Source organism: Oncorhynchus keta, chromosome 36 (genome assembly GCF_023373465.1).
Source record: "Oncorhynchus keta strain PuntledgeMale-10-30-2019 chromosome 36, Oket_V2, whole genome shotgun sequence".
In the NCBI taxonomy this organism is placed as follows: Eukaryota; Metazoa; Chordata; class Actinopteri; order Salmoniformes; family Salmonidae; genus Oncorhynchus; species Oncorhynchus keta.
In genome coordinates this window covers 6,448,257-6,470,134 of record NC_068456.1, presented here as the reverse complement: position 1 = coordinate 6,470,134, position 21,878 = coordinate 6,448,257, and the positions used below count along the sequence as shown (strand labels likewise).

The following is a 21,878-nucleotide window of genomic DNA, read 5'->3' as shown; positions in this document are numbered from 1 at the left end:
ACACAGAGAGAGAGAGATGCACACAGAGAGAGAGAGATGCACACAGAGAGAGTGAGAACGAGATGCACACAGAGAGAGAGAGAACGCGAGAGAGAGAACGAGAGAGAAACTCGCAGTTGATAGGAAAATAATATATATTGTGTGACCCGAGTGAACAAAAGATCATGATAAAAAGTAAACGAAAAAAGAAAACAATGACACATTTGCGGTAGGCAAGGTATCACAGGGGTATTCCATTCAGTGGAATAAGGTACACTCGCCAATAAAGACATTTGCGGCAACTACTAATAGGCTAGCACCCACCAGAGCCATAAATTCAGCAAACATAGCCATCTCTGATGCACATGATTTGACATATGCTAAATTAGGGGGCCGTGGTCATGTGAGCAGAACAGTGGAGGCACCAGGGACATGCCGTGGGAAGCAGCAGAACAGGCAGCAGGGTGAAGGGATGTAGGGAGGGGCTGCCTCTGTGTGTGTGTGTGTGTGTGTTTTCTGGTGTCAGCTGACTGAAGGGGCTACGGCATTTTAAATCTATATATGCGGAAGAGCAGAACGCATGGCCGAGGAATGGAGTGGAAAGGGGGAACAGAGAGGGATGTGCAACTGTTGTGATTTACATTCCTCAAAAGGGACTGCTGCTACAGATGAGGGGGAAAAGGAAACAAAAATACCCTGACTCAGCAGATTCAGTGACGCGTGAAAGTGTGTGTGAGAGAGAGATAAAGAGTCTACGTGTAAGTGTAGGGGTGTGCGTGTATCAAAGAATGTATAGCGACAAGAATTAGAGCAGGGATTGGCAACTTTGATGGGGGTGGGGGCCACAAAAAAAAAATCTAATGTGGGGACGCAGTTGCTCTGAACCTGCGTACCCACATTTGTAACCCCCCACCACACTGCAATTCTACACATTTTGGCATGAAGCGGAAAATAGAATTAGCTGCCGTAGGGGGGAGAGAAATGTTTGGAGTTTTTAATGTGATATCTGAGTGAGACTGACTAGCAAAATCAATTGGGGCCGCCCTAGGCTAGGAATTTGACCATGACTACTAAGTTTAGATAGCTGGCCACTAGACTCATTTACCAATCCCCCCCCCAAAAAAATGGCTGGCGTGGGATAATTGAGTGACTGATATAAGAGTAAAACTGCTGATGCACAACCACATTTTGAAAATCGGACCTTGTGTATTCTACTATTCTAACTTGCAACAGTAAGTTCAGACCCCGACCAGAAACAAAGGACTTTCTTCTGAAACTCATCAGTCGATTCTTGTTCTGAGAACTGAAGGCTATTCCATGCGAGAAATTGCAAAGAAACTGAAGATCTCATACAACACAGAACAGCACAAACTGTCTCTAACCAGAATAGAAATAGTGGGAGGCGCCAGTGCACGACTGAACAAGAGGACAGATGCATACGCCTCACAAGTCCTCAACTGGCAGCTTCATTAAATAGTACCAGCAAAACACCGGTCTCAACGTCAACAGTGAAGAGGCGACTCCGGGAGGCTGGCCTTCTAGGCCACAAAGTTTGCTGCTTCAGAGTGTCTTTAAATATTTTTGTCAGATTTTACTATAGAATACTGAAGTATAATTACAAGCATTTCATAAGTGTCAAAGGCTTTTATTGACAATTACATGAAGTTGATGCAAAGAGTCATTATTTGCAGTGTTGACACTTCTTTTTCAAGACCTCTGCAATCCGCGCTGGCATGCTGTCAAATTACCTTCTGGGCCACATCCTGACTGATGGCAGCCCATTCTTGCATAATCAATGCTTGGAGTTTGTCAGAATTTGTGGGTTGTTTGTTTGTCCACCCGCCTCTTGAGGATTGACCACAAGTTCTCAATGGGATTAAGGTCTGGGGAGTTTCCTGGCCATGGACCCAAAATATTGATGTTTTGTTCCCTGTGCCACATAGTTATCACTTTTGCCTTATGGCAAGGTGCTCCATCATGCTGGAAAAGGCATTGTTCATCACCAAACTGTTCCTGGATGGTTGGGAGAAGTTGCTCTCGGAGGACGTGTTGGTACCATTCTTTATTCATGGCTGTGTTCTTAGGCAAAATTGTGAGTGAGCCCACTCCCTTGGCTGAGAAGCAGCCCCCACACATGAATGGTCTCAGGATGCTTTACTGTTGGCATGAAACAGGACTGATGGTAGTGCTCACCCTGTCTTCTCCGGACAAGATTTTTTCCGTATGCCCCAAACAATTGGAAAGGGTATTCATCAGAGAAAATGACTTTACCCCAGTCCTCAACTGTCCAATCCCTATACCTTTTGCAGAATATCAGTCTGTTCCTGAAGTTTTTCCTGGAAAGAAGTGGCTTCTTTGCTGCCCTTCTTGACACCAGGCCATCCTCAAGAAGTCTTTACCTCACTGTGCGTGCAGATGCACTCACACCTGCCTGCTGCCGTTCCTGACCAAGCTCTGTACTGGTGGTGCCCTGATCCCGCAGCTGAATCAACTTTAGGAGACGGTCTTGGCGCTTGCTGGACTTTCTTGGGCACCCTGAAGCCTTCTTCACAACAATTGAACCACTCTCCTTGAAGTTCTAGATGATCCAATAAATGGTTGATTTAGGTGCAATCTTACTGGCAGCAATATCCTTGCCTGTGAAGCACTTTTTGTCCAAAGCAACGATGACGGCACGTGTTTCCATGCAGGTAACCATATTTGACAAAGTAAGAACAATGATTCCAAGCACCACCCTCCTTTTGAAGGTTCCAGTCTGTTTTTCAAACTCAATCAGCATGACAGAGTGATCTCCAGCCTTGCCCTTGTCAAAACTCACACCTGAGTTAACGAGAGAATCACTGACATGATGTCAGCTGGTCCTTTTGTGGCAGGGCTGAAATACAGTGGAAATGTTTTTTGGGGGATTCAGTTCATTTGCATGGCAAATTAATTGTAATGCAAATTGCCATCATACAAACTGAGGCAGAAGACTGAAAATTAATATGTGTCATTCTCAAAACTTTTGTCCACGACTGTATATATGTTTTTATCCAAAATCGCACAGTCACACACACTCTCCCTGTTGTGGATTTAAAAGCAAAGGATTTGTGTAAACATTGTCTGGAGGGAGGTTCCACCATTGTTAATGGACAAGTTAACTTTTTATCAACCAAATCTGTATTTTTGATGTAAATGGCACGTTATAAATGGCATGTTCAGACACTTTTTTAGCGATTTCACTTGGTTTTTAGAAAAAGTCCAACAAAATGGAATATAACGTTGCTGATAAAGTTAGGAATGACACAATTTAATGTGTACAACACCCAAAGACCTGCATCTTTTAAACAGAGTTTATTCATTTGGGAGTGTTTGAATCCTTTGTTCATGCTTCATCTGTGCCCCTGCAACTGCAGAACGAGCATGAGGAAGCCTATACCTGGTGGGTTAAGTTTCTTACAACCAAGCGAAATCGCAAAAATAAAATGTCTGAACACTTCTATCACATGCCATGTACATCCAAAATACAGATTTGGTTAAGGATGGGACCCTTTTTTTCAATTTTCGCCTAAAATGACCCAAATCTAACTGCCTGTAGCTCAGGACCTGAAGCAAGGATATACATATTCTTGATACCATTTGAAAGGAAACACTTTGAAGTTTGCAGAAATGTGAAATTAATGTAGGAGAATATAACACATTAGATCTGTTAAAAGATAATACAAAGAAAAAAACGTGTTTTTTTTGGTACCATCATCTTTGAAATGCAAGAGAAAGGACAATGTATTATTCCAGCCCAGGCGCAATTTCAATATTAACCACTAGATGCAGCAGTGTATGTGCAAAATGTAAGACTGATCCAATGAACCATTGCATTTATGATCAAAATATTGTATCAAGACTGCCCTAATTGGTTTAACATACTTTCAAGTTCATAATCGTGCACTCTCCTCAAACAATAGCATGGTATTCTTTCACTGTAATAGCTACTGTAAATTGGACAGTGCAGTTAGATTAACAAGAATTTAAGATTTCTGCCCATATCAGATATGTCTTAGTCCTGGGATTTATTTTGTTTGTTACTTACAACCTCATGCTAATCACATTAGCCTACATTAGCTCAACCGTCCTGCGGAAAAAAGAAAAAAAAACAAGTACATTTGTCTTTTAATAAATCCATGGGAGAAAGTATGCTAGTGTGCACACTTCAGGGGAAGGGGAATTCGGGCCAGACAGGCAGGCAAGCCGCAGTGCAGAGGCTTACTTAAACCAGAGGAGGAGAGGAGAGCACAGATCTGCAGTGGCTCGTGCCTGAGATTTATAGAGCTTAACTGCTGAGCTCCCGACCGCGCCAAGGGAGGAAAGGAAAACATACGGCCAGGCAGTCTTGGGCTGTAAAAAAATCCCTTTGAAAGATAAACGACAGGTCCGGTTACCTCACGGTACTACGGCTAACAAAATGACACACGACCAGGACCGCCCGACTCTTTCCCTCGCCGACGGCCAACACTGTCTCACCAGGCACTCGCCAAACACCAACACATGACCTCACAAACAAAGCCACTGCAATTTCACACCTTGACTCAAAAAGTTCCAAGACTCCGCTGTACAAACAATGACCAATTTTCCACTTAATTGACTAACTCCTCTTGGGAGCACAGGGCATCCACTGTCAACTTACTTCACAAATCAATAGCCAACATCAACATTACCTCATAAAATACAGCAGGCATTTTTTTTGACAGTCAGTTTCCTACAATCAAAGTTTAAACGATGAGACTCGTTACGAGACTCGTTTCGCAGTACAGTTAAAGTTTGTGTCTGTTGATTTATCAAGGTTAATGTTTCCGGATTCAGGAACCAGTGAATCTTCCCAGATGTTCAGCCCTAAGAGAGGGGTGCAGAACTTGACCCAGCAGACTGGTCTGGCCTGTATTAGTAAAGCACCTTAGAGTAAGAGTTCTGATCTCGGATCGGGTCCCTGCCGTCTTATTCATTATGCTCTGAAAGGCAAAACTGATCCTAGAGTAGCACCTACTCGGAGACCCTTTATGGATGCAGGCCCAGGACCAGTAGAGAATAAAATCAGTGAGTACTATCTGTGAAGGATGAAGAGCAGACTCTGGCAAAGCTCATCAGCAAAATCGTCACACAAAAAAATCATCTCTTTTCCAGTCTGGATGCTGTCTCAATTGATCATGACTGAAACATACAGCCGAAGCTGCCCTGCTGATATTATATATCCTCATAACAGAAAGAAGGAAAGAAGGGGGAGGACATGGAGGAGAAGAGGGGTGAAGAAGAGTGGAAGAGGAGAGAGCAGATATGAGACATACAGCCAAGCTGTCCTGAAAGTAGGCCTATATAATCAAATAAGAGAAAGAGGGAGGAGAGATATGGAGGAGAAGATGGGTGGAGAGAGAGCAGACAAACCCACAGGGAGCTGTAACTCTGTCACTGAAAGTAAATAAATGTCCCGCTGACAGAAGCTTACATGTGGAGAGGAAGGAGGGAGGAGAGCGAGTAGGGAGGGGAAGAGAGAGACAAGCATCTGCTTTCCTAAAACAAATAGGCATGGGAGCTTGACGAGAGCACAGGCAGTCGAGACCAGGGGAGGTGAAATGAAGCTTCACTAATCATCTCAATTTGTGAGAAATCCCTCAATGCATCCTCGATCATCCCCCCACACATCTTCTCAGTACCACGAGTAGAGATCGCTAAACCCATCCTAGGAGGTGAGGGCACTATATATGGAGCTTCAGTGGCATCATTACAGAGTGGCCTGACTATCTGCCCCCCCTAGCCAGAGGAGGTGCTCTGTCCTATTGTGCCAGCCTTATGCCTGCCTCATCCAACAACAGCGTAGATAAGCTTCCGGCATCCAGGCTCCGACACAGACACATTATCCTAAAAGCAGCCACTCGAAAACCCCCAAAGGAGCCCCCTCCTTTCCTCCCTCGTTCCGCTCTACCTCCGTACGGAGCGGACAGAAATAGCTTCAGCACCGTTTGGAGCTCGTCTCCAATGGTGACGCCCGGGACTACAGGCCAGAGCTCATTGAGCAGGTGTGAGCAGCACCACAGTCATGGTGAGCTCATCGGTTGGTGACATCATCCAGCAGGCAGACAGGCAGACAGACCCCATTCTCTCATCCTGCCTAAGCCCAACACTATCACCATTGGACAAAGGTACTAGGAAGTTTAGGAACAGTGCAGTGGCCTGTGAACTGACCTCAGGCCTGTTCATCAGGGATAACTGCCTGTCTGGCCCCAGGCTTGCAACTGATCCCAGTTTAGACCCGAGATGGACCCTGCTCAGGCCTGGGAGCCACAACATGATTCATCCTAATCTCCCAAACCAAAAACTATTACATAATTGTACAGAGACACATAACTGCTCATTTTAATGTGACACAGGATTGAAGAAGTGACTACCAAGTTCCATTAGGTCAGCTTGGAACCATTTTTAACATGGGGAGAGATTGATGACCGCTTAATGGGAATCCCACATCTGAGAAACAGCCATTACAGCCTGTGACAGGATAGGACACACACACACAAACACACAGTCATAAGGATGTGCACTCACACTCCAGCTAAGAACTTGGCTTTAAGGGCGACTGTCCAAGCTCTTTTATTAAAAACCATAGGTGGCCCAACACTACAACACCAACAAATGTGGGAAATTACAACAAGCGGAGGTGGTTTCCTTGTGGCGTACCAAGTCTTCCCTCCCTCCCTTACAAGGAATTCTCTGACTTTCAAACTCATTCCCCTAAAAGGATGCTGCATTTTCCCCTCGTGAGATTAGGAATACTAGAGAGCCCCGAGCTGAGGCCTATTGAAAATAAAGTTGAACACCCCGCCCCCCCCCAAAAAAAGGAAAATCCAAAATGAGCGCGGGAAGAAACGGGCAATTTTCACAGCTTCCCCAGATGCAGCGTATTACCATATGCCTGAGGAATGTCAGCCATTTCCAACCCTCTGCTTTAATAGTTTCCTTAATGACACTTTGAAGTGTGTGGAGGGGCGGGCGGAGTGAAGTGATACAGGGGCCTGGAAGGAAGGGCCCTCTCCCCGCTATGGTCACCTGTCCAAATGAAACCCAAGAGGGCCGGTGGCCAGGGGCAGGAGAAAGCCTTTGCACTCTCCCGGTATTGACGAAAAACTCTCTCTCTCCTCTGGTCTGAGTGCTCTGGGCCCTTCAGGAGCCTGTAGTGAGACACCACAGAGGGTGTGTGTGTGTGTGTGTGTGTGTGTGTGTGTGTGTGTGTGTGTGTGTGTGTGTGTGTGTGTGTGTGTGTGTGTGTGTGTGTGTGTGTGTGTGTGTGTGTGTGTGTGTGTGTGTGTGTGTGTGTGTGTGTGTGTGTGTGTGTGTTTTTCTATCCCTGAAATAGCAGCAGGGGGCCATATAAATAAATAGACGCCTTAACTCGAGACCTGGGTGATCCTTGAATTCTGGGTATCGTAAAGCTTCCCACACAACCCATGCCTTAGCAGCGCAGCATGCTCTCTGAGACAATGACTGAACAATACCATTTGTTACTGTGGACTTGTAAAGGAATTGTTGATTGGTTAATGTCGTTGGTTAATCCTGTTAGGAGGAGGTCTTCCACAAACATTCCTATATTTCTTCATTGGAAAAAAGGTTATTTTACAGACCGGTGTGAACAAACTGTTCTTACCTTTAGGCGGAAAGTAGGACTTGCTCTCGGCTTTGTGGGGCCAATCCACAACCAGGTGTCCATAGCGACGGAAGCTGTTGGTGATCTCATCTGTTGAAATATTTTTTTTTAATGAAATTACCATGGTCATGGAGCAATTTCCCATAGAAACTACACAGAAGAAAAATGGAAACGCAACATGTAAAGTGTTGGTCGCATGTTTCATGAGCTGAAATAAAAGATCCCAGAAATGTTCCATACGCTCAAAAAGCATATTTCTCTCAAATTGTGTGCACAAATTTCTTTACATCCCTATTAGTGAGCATTTCTCCTTTGCCAAGAGAATCCATCCACCTGACAGGTGTGGCACATCAACAAGCTGATTAAACAGCATGATCATTACACAGATGCACCTTGTGCTGGGGGCAATAGAAGGCCACTCTAAAATGTGCAGTTGTGTCACACAACACAGTACCAAAGATGTCACAAGTGTTGAGAGAGGGTGCAATGGGCATGCTGTCTGCAGGAAGGTTCACCAGAGTTGTTGGCAGAGAATTTAATAAACATTTCTCTACCATACGGCACCTCTAGTGTTTTTTTCTGGAGAATGTGGCAGTACGTCCAACAGGCCTCACAACTCTCTGTGAACAGAGTGGTGGTGGGGTTATGGTATGGGCAGGCATAACCTATGGCCAACGAACACAATTCCATTTTAATCAATGGTAATTCAAATGCACAGAAATGCTGTGACGAGATTCTAAGGTCCAATCGGAGGCCCATTTCTTTTAAAGTATATGTGACCAACAGACGCATATCTGTATTCCTAGTCATGAAATCCATAGAGTAGGGCCTAATTAATTCATTTAATCTGACTGATTTTCTCATATGAACTGTAACGCAGTAAAATCTTTGAAATAGTTGCATGTTGCGCTTATATTTTTGTTCTGTATATTTGTCCACATGATGCGCAATTGCATGTCAAGCAAGCCATCAAAAAGTCAGTTAAGAACTTATTTACAATGATGACCTACTCTGGCCAAACACGGACAAGGCTGAGCCAATTGTGCGCCGCCCTATGGGACTCCCAATCACGGCCGGATGTGATACAGCCTGGATTCAAACCAGGGACTGTAGTGACGCCTCTTGCACCGAGACGCTTGGGAGCGCTATTAAACCCTTGTATTGTGGCAACTCATGAATATTCCAAGAGGCCATGGGCACGCATTGTTCACTAATTCTCTGTGCATTTTTTTGGCACGTTTTGTGTTCTGTGTTGGTCGCATGTCTGAGCCACATTGAGCCGTGTCACCATTCCAGATTCCCAATGTCCTGCTATGCCCTCAGGCCCTACTTACACTCTGTGAGATAACACACTATCACATCTGCTGCCAGACTGACTGCCAGCTCACTGCCACAAACCCACAGAGCATAACCAGTCAGTCCACAGGCCCAGAGAACCAGCTCCATGACTGATAGACAGCATAGACTGACAAAACCAGCCCTTTAGGGTGGAAGGGAAAGGGGATACCTAGTCAGTTGCACAACTTAATTCATTTAACTGAAATGGGTCTTCTGTATTTAAACCCTCCGAATCAGAAAGGTGCTGCCGTAAATCAATATCCTCGTCATAGGTGTCCAGGGAGAAGTTGTTCTTAGGGGTTAACTGCCTTGCTCAAGGGCAGAACGGCAGATTTGTCCACATTGCAGGTTCGGGGATTCGAACCAGTGACCTTTCGATTACTGGTCCAATACTCTTAATCGCTAGGCTACCTGCCACCCATTTAGCCCACTGAACCAGCAGACCACCAGAATACATCTGTAGACCCTCATCTGGCTTGTAAATCCCTCCTCACCATCACAGCCTGCACGAAACCCCTAAACGTATTAATCACATGCCATGCAGCTCATGGACATTCTATGAGGTAATATAGTGAATGTACTGTAAGGTGCTAGCCTGGTCCAAGACCTGTTTGTGCTGTCTTGCCAACTTCTGTGGCCGTTGCCACGGCAAACACTGACAATGACCATAGGAGATGGCAAGACAAAACAAACAGATTTGGGACACAGGCGAGTGCCACTGCCACCCGTCTGTACCTTCATCTATGTCAGGAGGCAGGCCTCCAACAAACACCTTCCTGGAGTAGCGCTCCATCCGCTCTTCGTTCTGACAGCGCGTGGGCGAGTTCAAGCCCGGGGTCAGAGAGGGGTCACTGTGACCGTCGTCCAGGAAACCGTCCTCAAAGGGAAAGAGCGAAGAGCGACCTGGAAAGAGAGAGGGGGGAGAGAGAGAGGGGGCCGGGGGGATTGAGAGGGAAAGAGAGAACAAGCAAGGATAACAGGGAGAAGAGCGAGGGAGAAGAAAAGGGCACAGAACAGAAGAGAAGACAGGGAGGATATGAAAGAGAGAGAGAAAGAGAGAAATGGTGTTATTATAACTGGTAACAATAGCAGTCTCCTTACAGAGGAAGGTCAAATCACCATCATGCTGCTGCATTCGTCAAACATTGTGGGCCTGCCTGCCCTCCTCGGGCGAGACACCTGGTTTTTTTTCAGGTCACCTATGTACAAAAAGTAAATAATTTTTTTAATAATCTTCGGGATCAACCAGATAGAGTATGTAGAAAATATAATTTAACTATATATTTTTAAATAAGATCCGCTGAGAACTAACAATCACCAAAGTAGAGTCAGTGACACTAAATAACACCAATAATGATGCATTCAGGAATATTTTTGTCATGGCATGGGGCTCTCACCAATTTTGTTACGTTTGAGTCACTCAGATAGCATAAGCCATAGCAAAAAGGTTTGCATAATAAAACTGCAATTTTTTCTCTCAGCCTCATGGCAAAATTTGTAGAATTGTAGGAAAATAGCTTTAAAAAACCAGCAACATTTTGTCAATGCGGCCAATCCGGCACCTCTGCCACACCCACCATTTAAGTCCCATTTTGACCCAGAACAGTCCTTCAGAGCCTTGTTCCTGCAGGCAATAGGAACAAGGGGTGGAGAGTGCAGGAGGGATGGTGGGCAAGACGGCGGACCATTTTCCACAGCAGTAGATGACCTCTTACAGGTGAGAGCAAAGAGGACTGTGTACTGACTGAATGGAGCTGCATGTATCTAAGATCTGGAGGTAGACCTTGTTAGAGGCCTCTGTTAGGCGTAGGCTACTGCACAAATATGTTTTACTTCCCATGCTAACAGGCACACAGGTATAGACAAATACAGGAGGACTGACAAAGATAATAACCGTCAGATTTGATCGCGGAGTCATAAGAGCCACAAGTGGACTAATGAACTGCCAACAGCCAGACTTAAAAGTCCTATAATTCTTAGATACAACAAATGCGAGCATTGAAACAACAAAGTTTCAAATGTTACCAGGGTTTTCCTCAGTGAGAAAATAGGAATTATTTGAACACTCCAAATTAGAGAAGACCATGTCTGCAGCACCCATTCCTTCTATTCAGGACATAAATAGTTTCTGAGTCAGTGTACTTCAATGTTTTTATGATACCTTGTAAAAAAACAGCTCCAAATGGACTTGGTTCTATACATGTCAATTCATTAATAATACACAAGTCGTAGCCAATACAGATGCCTATACCATATAAAAATCAGGCTTAGCACAATGACTCAGAATACTAGAGAAAACAAAGGTTTTGGATACAAAATTCGGAAGTACAGTGCATTCGGTAAGAATTCAGACCCCTTCCCCACATTTTGTTAGGTTACAGCCGCATTCTAAAATGGATTACTTGTTTTTTTTTAAATCCTCAATCTACACACAATACCCCAAAATGACCATTTCTGGCAAATGTATTACATAAGTATTCAGACACTTTGCTATGAGACTCAAAATTGAGCTCAGGTGCATCCTGTTTCCATTGATCATCCTTGAGATGTTTCTTCAACTTGATTGGACTCCACCTGTGGTAAATTCATTGGTTGGACATGATTTGTAAAGGCACACACCTGTCTATATAAGGTCCCACAGTTGACAGTGCATGTCAGAGCAAAAACCAAGTCATGAGTTTGAAGGAACTGTCCATAGAGCTCCGAGACAGGATTGTGTCGAGACACAGATCTGGGAAAGGGTACAAAAAAAATGTCTGCGGCAATTCCGCAAGAACACAGTGGCCTCCCTCATTCTTAAATGGAAGAAGCTTGGAACCACGGATCAATCGGGGGAGAAGGGAGGTCACTCTGACAGAGCTCCAGAGTTCCACTGTGGATATATGATAACCTTCCAGAAAGACAACCATCTCTGCAGCACTCCACTAATCAGGCCTTTATGTTAGAGATGGAAGCCACTCAGTAAAAGGCACATGACAGGTCACTTGGAGTTTGCAAAAGGCACCTAAAAGGACTCTCAGACCATGAGAAACAAGATTCTCATCAGGTCTGGAGGAAACCTGGCACCAACCCTACAGTTAAGCATGGTGGTGGCAAAATCATGCTGTGGGGATGTTTTTCAGCAGCAGGGACTGGGAGACAAGTCAGGATCGAGGGAAAGATGAACGGAGCAAAGTACAGAGAGATTCTTGATGAAAACCTGCTCCAGAGTGCTCAGGACCTCAGACTGGGGCGACGGTTCACCTTCCAACAGGACAACAACCCTAATCACGCAGCCAAGACAATGCAGGAGTGGCTTCGGGACAAGTCTCTGAATGTCCATGAGCGGCCCAGCCAGAGCCCAGACTTGAACCCAATCAATCATCTCTGGAGAGACCTGAAAATATCTGTGCAGCGACGCTCCCCGTCCAACCTGACAGTGAGGCTGTAATCGCTGGCGAAGGTGCTTCAACAAAGTACTGAGTAAAGGGTCTGAATACTTATGTAAATGTGATTTTAAAAACAAAATACATATGCTAAAATATATAAAAACCTAAAATATATAAAAACCTTTTGCTTTGTTTTTACTGTGTGTATATTTTTCTTAATCCATTTTATAATAAGGCTATAACGTAACAAAAAGTGAAAAAAGTCAAGGAGTCTGAATACTTTCCGAATGTACTGTAATCATCCACCTCTCCCCAACTTCATTAAATGCAATAACGTCAAAACAAAAAAAAAAAGTGTGCAAATTAATATGATTTCACCCAAACACGGCACAGACGAAGGCAGATCATGTGACTTCACACTAGAACCCTCAGCCCTGGAAAGAGACACGTCCGTACGGACAGACAAGCAATTGTGCTCGTGCATCCTATTCATTTTGGCAAGCAGATACACAGTAAAATTCCAAAAGTTACCTCTTCTGCGGCCATAGCTCCTGGCTGCTTGTGAACAGTGGGAGAGGGAGGGAGAGACAGAGGGGTATGGAAAGGAGAGGGACAGAGACATGGGTTTTGTGGGAAGACAACCAGGCAGAACATCACCAAGGCAACAGTGAAACCACAGACGGCCACACCTAATCATCAGCGATGGAGGAAAACAAGGCTTCATTATGGGTTAGCTGGCAGTAGCCCACAGGAAACCTGCTACTCCTGGGCTAGACTAGACTAGAGTAGGATGAGCGATGTTATAATACGCCTTACTACTGAGAAATATTCACCTGCAATAACAGAGCAATGACAATCATATTATGCAGATTATAATCAGGCAATAAACACGGACTACTCCCTAGCTCACATTTACTTTCCTTTCTGCCCAGCGTCAATATGTATGAATGTGGTTGATAAAGCGACATGCATAGACAGACAGATGTCATGAGTCATTATCGTGAACTAGTGAAACAGAGTCTATACAGTGGGACATTTCCACTCCAAGCTGCCCTGTGGATGGAGCCATGGAAGTGCCATCCTGAGTCTCAGGGTCCAGACAGAAAAACTGTTAGAGGATGACTGTCCTACCATGTGATAGGGTTGGCTGGCAGGTTTCAATTTAGTGAGCATGCAAAAAAGGTACAGCAGACAGAGATAAGCCTTTGTGCCCTGTCTATCCATTTCATTAGTTACGGTGTTCGTGGGCTTTCAGAACAAACCTTTGACATGTTATCTAAGGTTTAGGAAACACAGTAGCAAAAGGACTTACATGAAAGCCCACAACAAATGTGTCATTTGGTGTGGGTACGTTTTCACACGTTACATTTCTCAAAAGAAAAAACCTTCCTTGAACGCACCCAACATGCCTGAATAGGAGCCTTGCTGTGGCTGAGAAAAAAAGCCTACAAGAGGCAAATAGAGTCTATAACGTTAATGCCAGTAGACAGTGAGGAGGGGCTCCTGGTAATACATCCCCAAACAGACGTTCTTACAGTCAAGTGTCACAGAGAACACAGTCTTCTCCTAAAAACCAATATGGGGCTTTCCATTGTGCTGGTGCCCTTTCCCCACCCCCCAGCTCTTGACAGAGACATTGTACCCAGGCCTTTTCTTTTACTGGGTTTCATTAAAACTCTGGCTCGTCTCACCAGAGCACAGTTGTTCAGACCAACGTTCTCCGTTTTATTCTCCCACTGTCAGGGCCTTAGGAGAGACAAAGGCACCTAGCAACAAGGGGAAAATGGTAGAAGGGTGGAACCCACTGATCTAGTGTAGACTCGTAAGTGCTGTTGGGAAACTGTCAGTCACTGTGGCGAGGGAGAATAAGACGAGGAGGATGAGCGTGAGGGAGGAACAGAAATAAGCACATACTAACACGCGAGTGTCAGAGAGGAGATTTTTGAAGGGATGACTGGAAGATCGTCCGGCCTGAGGAGCGTTGTGTTTGTTATGTCTGCACAGCTTTAGGGCACTGTTGTACAGAGACGAGCAGTTATTAAAAAGGATCTGCTCGGCCCTTACACTTCTCCTAAGCTATCAGTTCCTCTTCAACCATAAATCAATGTTGGAGGATGAACCGTAAGGCCTACATCTCAGCCCAAAAAAAAATCAGTGGAAAATGAGAGAATGTGTCAGACAGATTCTCGGCTACAAGGCTTCATACAGCTGAGACAATGGAGAGACGAAGACTAGACTAACGTTAACCAGCTTTCCTCCTCACATCTAAAGCAGTGTTGACATTGGAGACTACAGCTGCAAGGGTCAATTATGACAGTTTCCAGAGCTCCGTGCAGATCTGAGATCTGTGCTTAAGTTAAACCCTCCAGAACAGCAGTTCAACATCTATTTGAAATGTGTTTTCCAAAGGACTGATGATGAAAATAACAAGTTGAAGAGAAAACAGACAGCACAGTGTTGTCAAGCTGTGACAGCAGTAAAACTAGTTACTATATGCCTTGTTGGATATCTTCTCCTTTTCCATCCATCATCATAATTTCCTCGCTTCTTCCCCTGCTGGCATCCCCAACCAGGCGAGTGAGGAGAAACCACAGTCGTGTTCCTAAGGCCACGCAACCGAAAACGTTTAAAAGCCTTTTGCAATGTTAAACTAAAATGAGCATTTTTTATTGGACAAGTCCATGTCGCCCTCCCCGTTTTAGTCAGTTCTCGCTCTCATTTGGTGCCTAATGATCATGACCCAAGGCTCGACTAACACTCCCAGATGTCTTGAGCCGAGCTCCACCAGTCACCCCAATCCGCTCTCCTCTCACTGAAGTTTTGACAACGCTGAAAGGAAGAGACTTTTGCCAACTCACTTTCTAACTCGGAGGGAAAAGAGAGAGAAAAAAATGGACGAAGGGAGACAAAGTGACACAAATTATGAAAAACAAAATCTCTCTCAGAGACCAAAGGGGGGTAATCTAGTGTTACAGGTCAGATATTTTTAGAACCGGTATTCAGGGGTCGTCGCTGTGGTTTCCCCCCAGCTCCGGGCTGAGAGATAGCTCCCATGCTGGGTTTAACACTTGGGGTACGAGGTGAGATTAGCAAGGGAGGGCATCTGTGCCCTGCTGTGTATGGGCATGGGCCCTGTGGCGATCCCTGCCTCAACCCTATGGCATATCCTGAGGCATCCTGCATAGGTGTGTTCATGACGACGCTACTTCGGAATAGGTTTCTTATTGCAAGTTTCCATACAACAGAGAAGCAACACTTTGCCTGTCAAACCGAACGCCACAGTTAAAGCACAAATACGTACATCCATAATAACATAGAGGGATTTACAAAGACAAACGTAGCCTATTGTGTGTTCTGAAATACTACTCACTGTTTAATGGCGTAATGTGCTCTGCTCCGGGGTGGTGGAAGTTCAGACCCATGCGACCTGTAGAAAAACAAGATATTAAAAGGTTATAACATGCATGTAAGCCCTACATTAGTGTCTAAAACACAAACCGTCATCACGCTCCACACCAACAACACAAGACGTAGAACTGCTAACACGAAACAGAGTTTTTTCAATGCAAATGTTCTGAGGGGACAAGATGTCGCATACAACATGTCATATTTTACGTACGTTATACTGGTCGACATAACCTGGTAAAAAGACACCCACGGAAACTAAACTAGTATCATTGAGAAACCAAACCAGGGCAAACGTGTGTGTGATGAACAACAAAAAAATGGTGTAGATTAGGCTATGGAAAACAGTCATTCAATTCTCTCGCTCTCATACATCGCAGCTCACACACACAAACAATGGACACTCCAATGCAAAGAATTTGACAGAGCATGCATTCTGCTCTAGAGACAACGGGAAAGCGTCACAAGGCCTGGCAGTCCGTGTGTTGTGGACATGCCCAGGCATCCTCCACCTCAACACCAGCCAGTTTAAGGACTTCCTGGTACAGACCCTAGTACTGTCAAAAGTACCCCTCTATCATTCTGGCTCGATCACTTTCATACACACAAACAAATACTGCAGTTTTTTATTTTACCTTCATTTGCGTCTTCGAGGCCTGGGTAAGGCCCAAATGTCATAAATATTCCAACTGTGATTAAATATTTCTAATTTATGCTTTTAGATACAAAATGTCAAATATGTCATCAAAAAGACGATTCTATTGATAAAATATAGTGAATATCCTCAGAATCGCGGTATTTTGTTGTCCTGGTTTCATGAGGAATCACTCTAGCAGACTGTTTCATAGTTAAGTTATGACTCGACTCACTGTATCCAAAGACGAGAATGAGCATCTATCTTTGGCTTCATTTTGTTGCTCCCAGCCTATAGACAGAAACTAAAAACAGGAAACGTCCGTGCTCAGGTCTGTTCAACGCTGGTCCGACCAATCTGATTCCACGCTTCAAAATTGTGCCGATCATGTGGACTGGGATATGTTCCGGATAGCGTCTAACAACAACATTGATGTATACGCTGATTCTGTGAGCGAGTTTATTAGAAAGTGCATCAATCCTCAACCAGAAACCGTGGATTGATGGCAGCATTAGCGCAAAACTGAATGCGCGAACCACTGCTTTTAAATCAGGGCAAGGTGACCGGAAACATGAGTGAATACAAACAGTGTAGCTATTCCCTCCACAAGGCAATCAAACAAGCTAAGCATCAGCATAGAGACAAAGTAGAGTCGCAATTTAACGGCTCAGACACGAGAGGTATGTGGCAGGGTCTACAGTAATTCACGGACTACAAAAAGAACACCAGCCACGCCATGGGCCCGATGTCTTGCTCCCAGACAAACTAAACAACTTCTTTGCTCGCTTTGAGGACAATACAGTGCCACCAACATGGCCCGCTACCAAAACCTGCAGGCTCTCCTTCACCACAGCCAATGTGAGTAAAACATTTAAACGTGTTAACCCTCGCAAGGCTGCCGGCCCAGACGGCATCCCTAGCCGCGTCCTCAGAGCATGCACAGACCAGCTGGCTGGTGTGTTTACAGACATATTCAATCAATCCCTATCGCAGTCTGCTGTGCCCACCTGCTTCAAGAGGGCCACCATTGTTTCTGTTCCCAAGAAAGCTAAGGCTGTCGCCCCGTAGCACTCACTTCCATCATCATAAAGTGCTTTGAGAGACTAGTCAAGGATCATATCACCTCCACATTGCTTCCCGCCCCAATAGGTCCACAGACGACACAATCACAATCACACTGCCCTAACCCAAGCTCAATATTTAACTCCATAGTAACCTCCAAACTCGTCATTAAGCTCGAGACCCTGGGTCTCGACCCCGCCCTGTGCAACTGGGCCCTGGGCTTTCTGACAGGACAACCCCAGGTGGTGGGGGTAGGAAACAATATCTCCACCCCACTGATCCTAAACACTGGAGACCAACAAGGGTGCGTTCTCAGCCTTCTCCTGTACTCCCTGTTCACCCATGACTGCGTGGCCGTGCACGCCTCCAACTCAATCATCAAGTATGCAGACGACACTACAGTGGTAGGCTTGATTACCAACAATGACGAGACGGCCTACAGGGAGGTGAGGCCCCTCGGAGTGTGGTGTCAGGAAAATAACCTCACACTCAACGTTAACAAAACAAAGGAGATTATCGTAAACTTCAGGAAACACGAGAGGGAGCACCCCCCCTATCCACATCGATGGGACAGTAGTGGAGAAGGTGGAAAGTTTTAAGTTCCTCGGCATACACATCACAGACAAATTGAAAATGGTCCACCCACACAGACAGCATGGTGAACAAGGCGAAACAGCGCCTCTTCAACCTCAGGAGGCTGAAGAAATTTGTCTCATCACCAGAAAGACAAACATTTACAGATGCACAATCGAGAGCATTCTGTTGGGCTGCATCACCGCCTGGTATGGCAACTGCGCCGCCCACAACCGTAAGGCTCTCCAGAGGGTATTGAGGTCTGCACAACGCATCACCGGAGGGCAAACTAGCTGCCCTCCAGGACACCTACACCGCCCGATGTCACAGGAAGGCCATAAAGATCATCAAGGACAACAACCACCCGAGCCATTGCCTGTTCACGCTGCTATCATCCAGAAGGCGAGGTCAGTACAGGTGCATCAAAGCAGGGACCGAGAGACTGAAAAACAGCTTCTATCTCAAGGCCATCAGACTGTTAAACAGCAATCACTAACATTGAGTGGCTGCTGCCAACATACTGACTCAAATCTCTAGCCACTTTAATAATAAAAAATGTATGTAATAAATGTATCACTAGTCACTTTAAACAATGGCACTTTATATGTTTACATACCCTACATTACTCATCTCATATGTATATACTGTACTCTATACCATCTACTGCATCTTGCCTATATCTTTCGGCTATCGCTTATCCCTATATTATATGTACATATTCTTATTCATTCCTTTACACTTGTGTGTAAAAGGTAGTTGTGAAATTGATAGATTACTTGTTAGATATTACTGCACGGTCGGAACTAGAAGCACAAGCATTCCGCTACACTCGCGTTAACATCTGCTAACCATGTGTATGTGACAAAATAAAATATGATTTGATTTGATTAACAACCACACAGTGACAGACGTCTCCAGTCCTTCCTTTCTACAACACTAAACTACTGGCTGGATTGCAAACATATGGGCAGCAAAAATGCTGCCATGGACAAACAGGGTTCAAGAGTTTGCGTAATGAAAAGATGGTCCAGCAACTCATCCTTGCGTTTAAAATGGCAGATATTTCTACATCAATTACTCAACAGAACATGTGCAACTAACTAGTTGGCTCCAACAGGGCAACAAGTTTCATCACAGTGCTCAAAATCTGCACTTAGCCTCTCCAGTATGTTAACACAGCAAGGGTGAATGGCAGGGGCAGACATCTGTTTTACACACACACACACACACACACACACACACACACACACACACACACACACAGAGAGAGAGAGAGAGAAGGCGCAACTGTGTTGTAAGTTGGAATGGCCCCAGACAAGACGAGGTGTAGAAAAGTTTCAAAACTAAGCCGCAGCAGACAGATAAGCATTTCAACAGTTTAGACCAGGGTCAAATTCATTAACGCAGAATGAAGATAAGGGCGGCAGGTAGCCTAGCGTTTAAGAGCGTTGGATCAGTAACCAAAAGGGTTGCTGGTCCGAATTCCCAAGCCGACTAAGTGAAAAATCTAAAGGCTCTTACCCCTAATTGCTCCTGTAAGTTTCTCAGGATAAGAGCTTCTGGTAAATTACTAAAATGTTCTTATTGGACAACTTCTAGTATAGTCGCTTTCTGTTTCAGTTCGTGTTCTTCCATTTGGTGCTTAATGAATACGACCCAGTCCTCCTCCTAAGCTGGAAACATCAGTGGAACTAGTAGTGAGATTTGGGTAAAAACGAGAGAGGGGGAGTGGATAGAAGCCAGTGCGGCTATCGCATCCTACAGCTGAGAGCAGATGTGGATTTCCTCAAGGTTCTCTACGATTCATAATCCAGCACGAGAACAGAGGGGCTTATATGGCAACACTGCGTGGACACGTATCTATCCCCCCCTTCTTGCTCATGTTTTGTTGCTGTGCAAATCATGTGGCTGCTATATCTTGTTTGATTGACATCGATAAAAACACCCCCCAAAAAACGTCTTCCAAATCTCACACACACAGTTGATTGTCACCCTCGCTCTCTCCTACCGCCAATTCCAACTGAATGAGAGTAGTGTGGCCATCTTGAGTGTAGAAATCTTATTGTGACATGCCCGAGATAGCATGTCATTTTTCAAAAAAGGATTTCAAAAGGATATTCCATAGAAACTAGCCCCATTCTTTCTCAGAAACTGTAAACTGTCAAAAGATATGGAAGATAACATCCCTAACTCACCCTGAAAAAAAATAATTTAATTTATTCTAATTGATGAGACATGAGCCACACTCAATGTTGACAGCATTACTCGAGTGTTAAGTCACACAGCCAACACTAAATATATCCAGCCCTCTAGCTCTAGCTGCACTGGGAGGAAAGCCTCCATTTTGCCTATTAAATAGCCTTGGTCCATGGCAGTCCTACCTAAACCAGGGTCGTATTCTTTAGGGCACTACGTAGCAAAGCGTTTTGCAACAGAAAATTAAAATGACAGCGTTTTATTGGACACACATAGTTAGTCCCCTCCCTGTTGCAGTCCCCTTTTCTTCCATTTCGTGCCTAATAAGTAACACCCAGACATTCTAGTGGCGACAGAGTGGACAGTTGCTCCTGTAAACCCTAAAATAGCCCTGGGCCATCTGCTTTCCCCAGTTCAGTGGCATGACCTCAGGGCGAGGCCTGGGGTTATTCTCAGACTCTGTGTGTGATCAGTCAGTGGGCAGTGGGATGTCATCCGCCTCCTTCAGAACAAAGCCAGTAAGTCCCTCGTCCCCAGACTTCTGATGAAGTGCAGACTGATACAATTGCAAAACATAAGAATGAGGTGGGGAATACTGGTTAGAGCAGGGGTGTGAAACATTTGGATCCGGTGGTTCGAGCTCTGAATGCTGATTGGCTGACAGCAGTGGTATATCAGACCATCATTTTTTAATGCTCTAATTGTGTTGGTAACCTGTTTAAAATATCAATAAGGCACCTCGAGGGTTTGTGGTATATGGCCAATATACCACGGCTAAGGGCTGTATACAAGCACTCCACGTTGTGTCATGCATAAGAACTGCCCTTAGCCATAGAATATTGGCCATATACCACACCTCTTCAGGCCTTATTTTTTAAATATACACTCCCGGTCAAACGTTTAAGAACACCTACTGATTCAAGGGTTTTTGTTTACTTTTACAATTTTCTACATTGTAGAATAATAGTGAAGACATCAACACTATGAAATAACACATATGGAATCATGTAGTAACCAAAAAAAAAAAGTGTTAAACAAATCAAAATATATTTTATATTTGAGATTCTTCAAATATCCACCCTTTGCCTTGATGACAGCTTTGCACACTCTTGGCATTCTCTCAACCAGCTTCATGAGGTAGTCACCTGGAATGCATTTCAATTAACAGGTGTGCCTTCTTAAAAAGTTAATTTGTGGAATTTCTTTCCTTCTTAATGAGTTGTGTGGTGACAAGGTAGGGGGGTATACAGAAGATGGTATTTTACCAAATAGGGCTAAGTCCTTATTATGGCAAGAACAGCTCAAATAAGCAAAGAGAAATGACAGTCCATCATTACTTTAAGACATTTCACAGTTTCAAGTGCAGTCTCAAAAACCATCAAGCACTATGATGAATCTGGCTCTCAATAGGAAGGGAAGAAAGTGCTTTGTTTCTGGCCATTTTGAGCCTGTAATGGAACCTACAAATGCTGATGCTCCAGATACTAGTCTAAAGGCCAGTTTTATTGCTTATTTAATCAGGACAACAGTTTTCAGCTGTGCTAACCTAATTGCAAAAGGTTTTGTTAATGATCAATTAGCATTTTAAAATACACTTGGATTAGCTAACACAACGTGCCATTGGAATACAGGAGTGACGGTTGCTGATAAATGGGCCTCT

At 44.6% G+C, this 21,878-nt stretch overlaps 1 protein-coding gene across 6 annotated transcripts in view; it reads right to left on the bottom strand.

Annotated features, from left to right (window-relative positions):
* The window catches only part of LOC118369535 (cytoplasmic polyadenylation element-binding protein 3-like), a 63,383-nt gene that overhangs the window by 6,978 nt on the left and 34,527 nt on the right, over positions 1-21,878 (bottom strand). For 4 of the 6 annotated variants that reach the window (XM_052498377.1, XM_052498379.1, XM_052498376.1 and 1 more), the window contains exons 4-7: positions 15,719-15,775; positions 12,880-12,903; positions 9,716-9,883; positions 7,643-7,732 (exon numbers count right to left, since the gene is read on the bottom strand). In XM_052498377.1, coding sequence (XP_052354337.1) covers positions 7,643-7,732; positions 9,716-9,883; positions 12,880-12,903; positions 15,719-15,775 — 339 coding nt within the window. The remainder of the gene's footprint in view (positions 1-7,642; positions 7,733-9,715; positions 9,884-12,879; positions 12,904-15,718; positions 15,776-21,878) is intronic. The other 2 variants (XM_052498378.1, XM_035753985.2) reach the window with 1 other exon arrangement.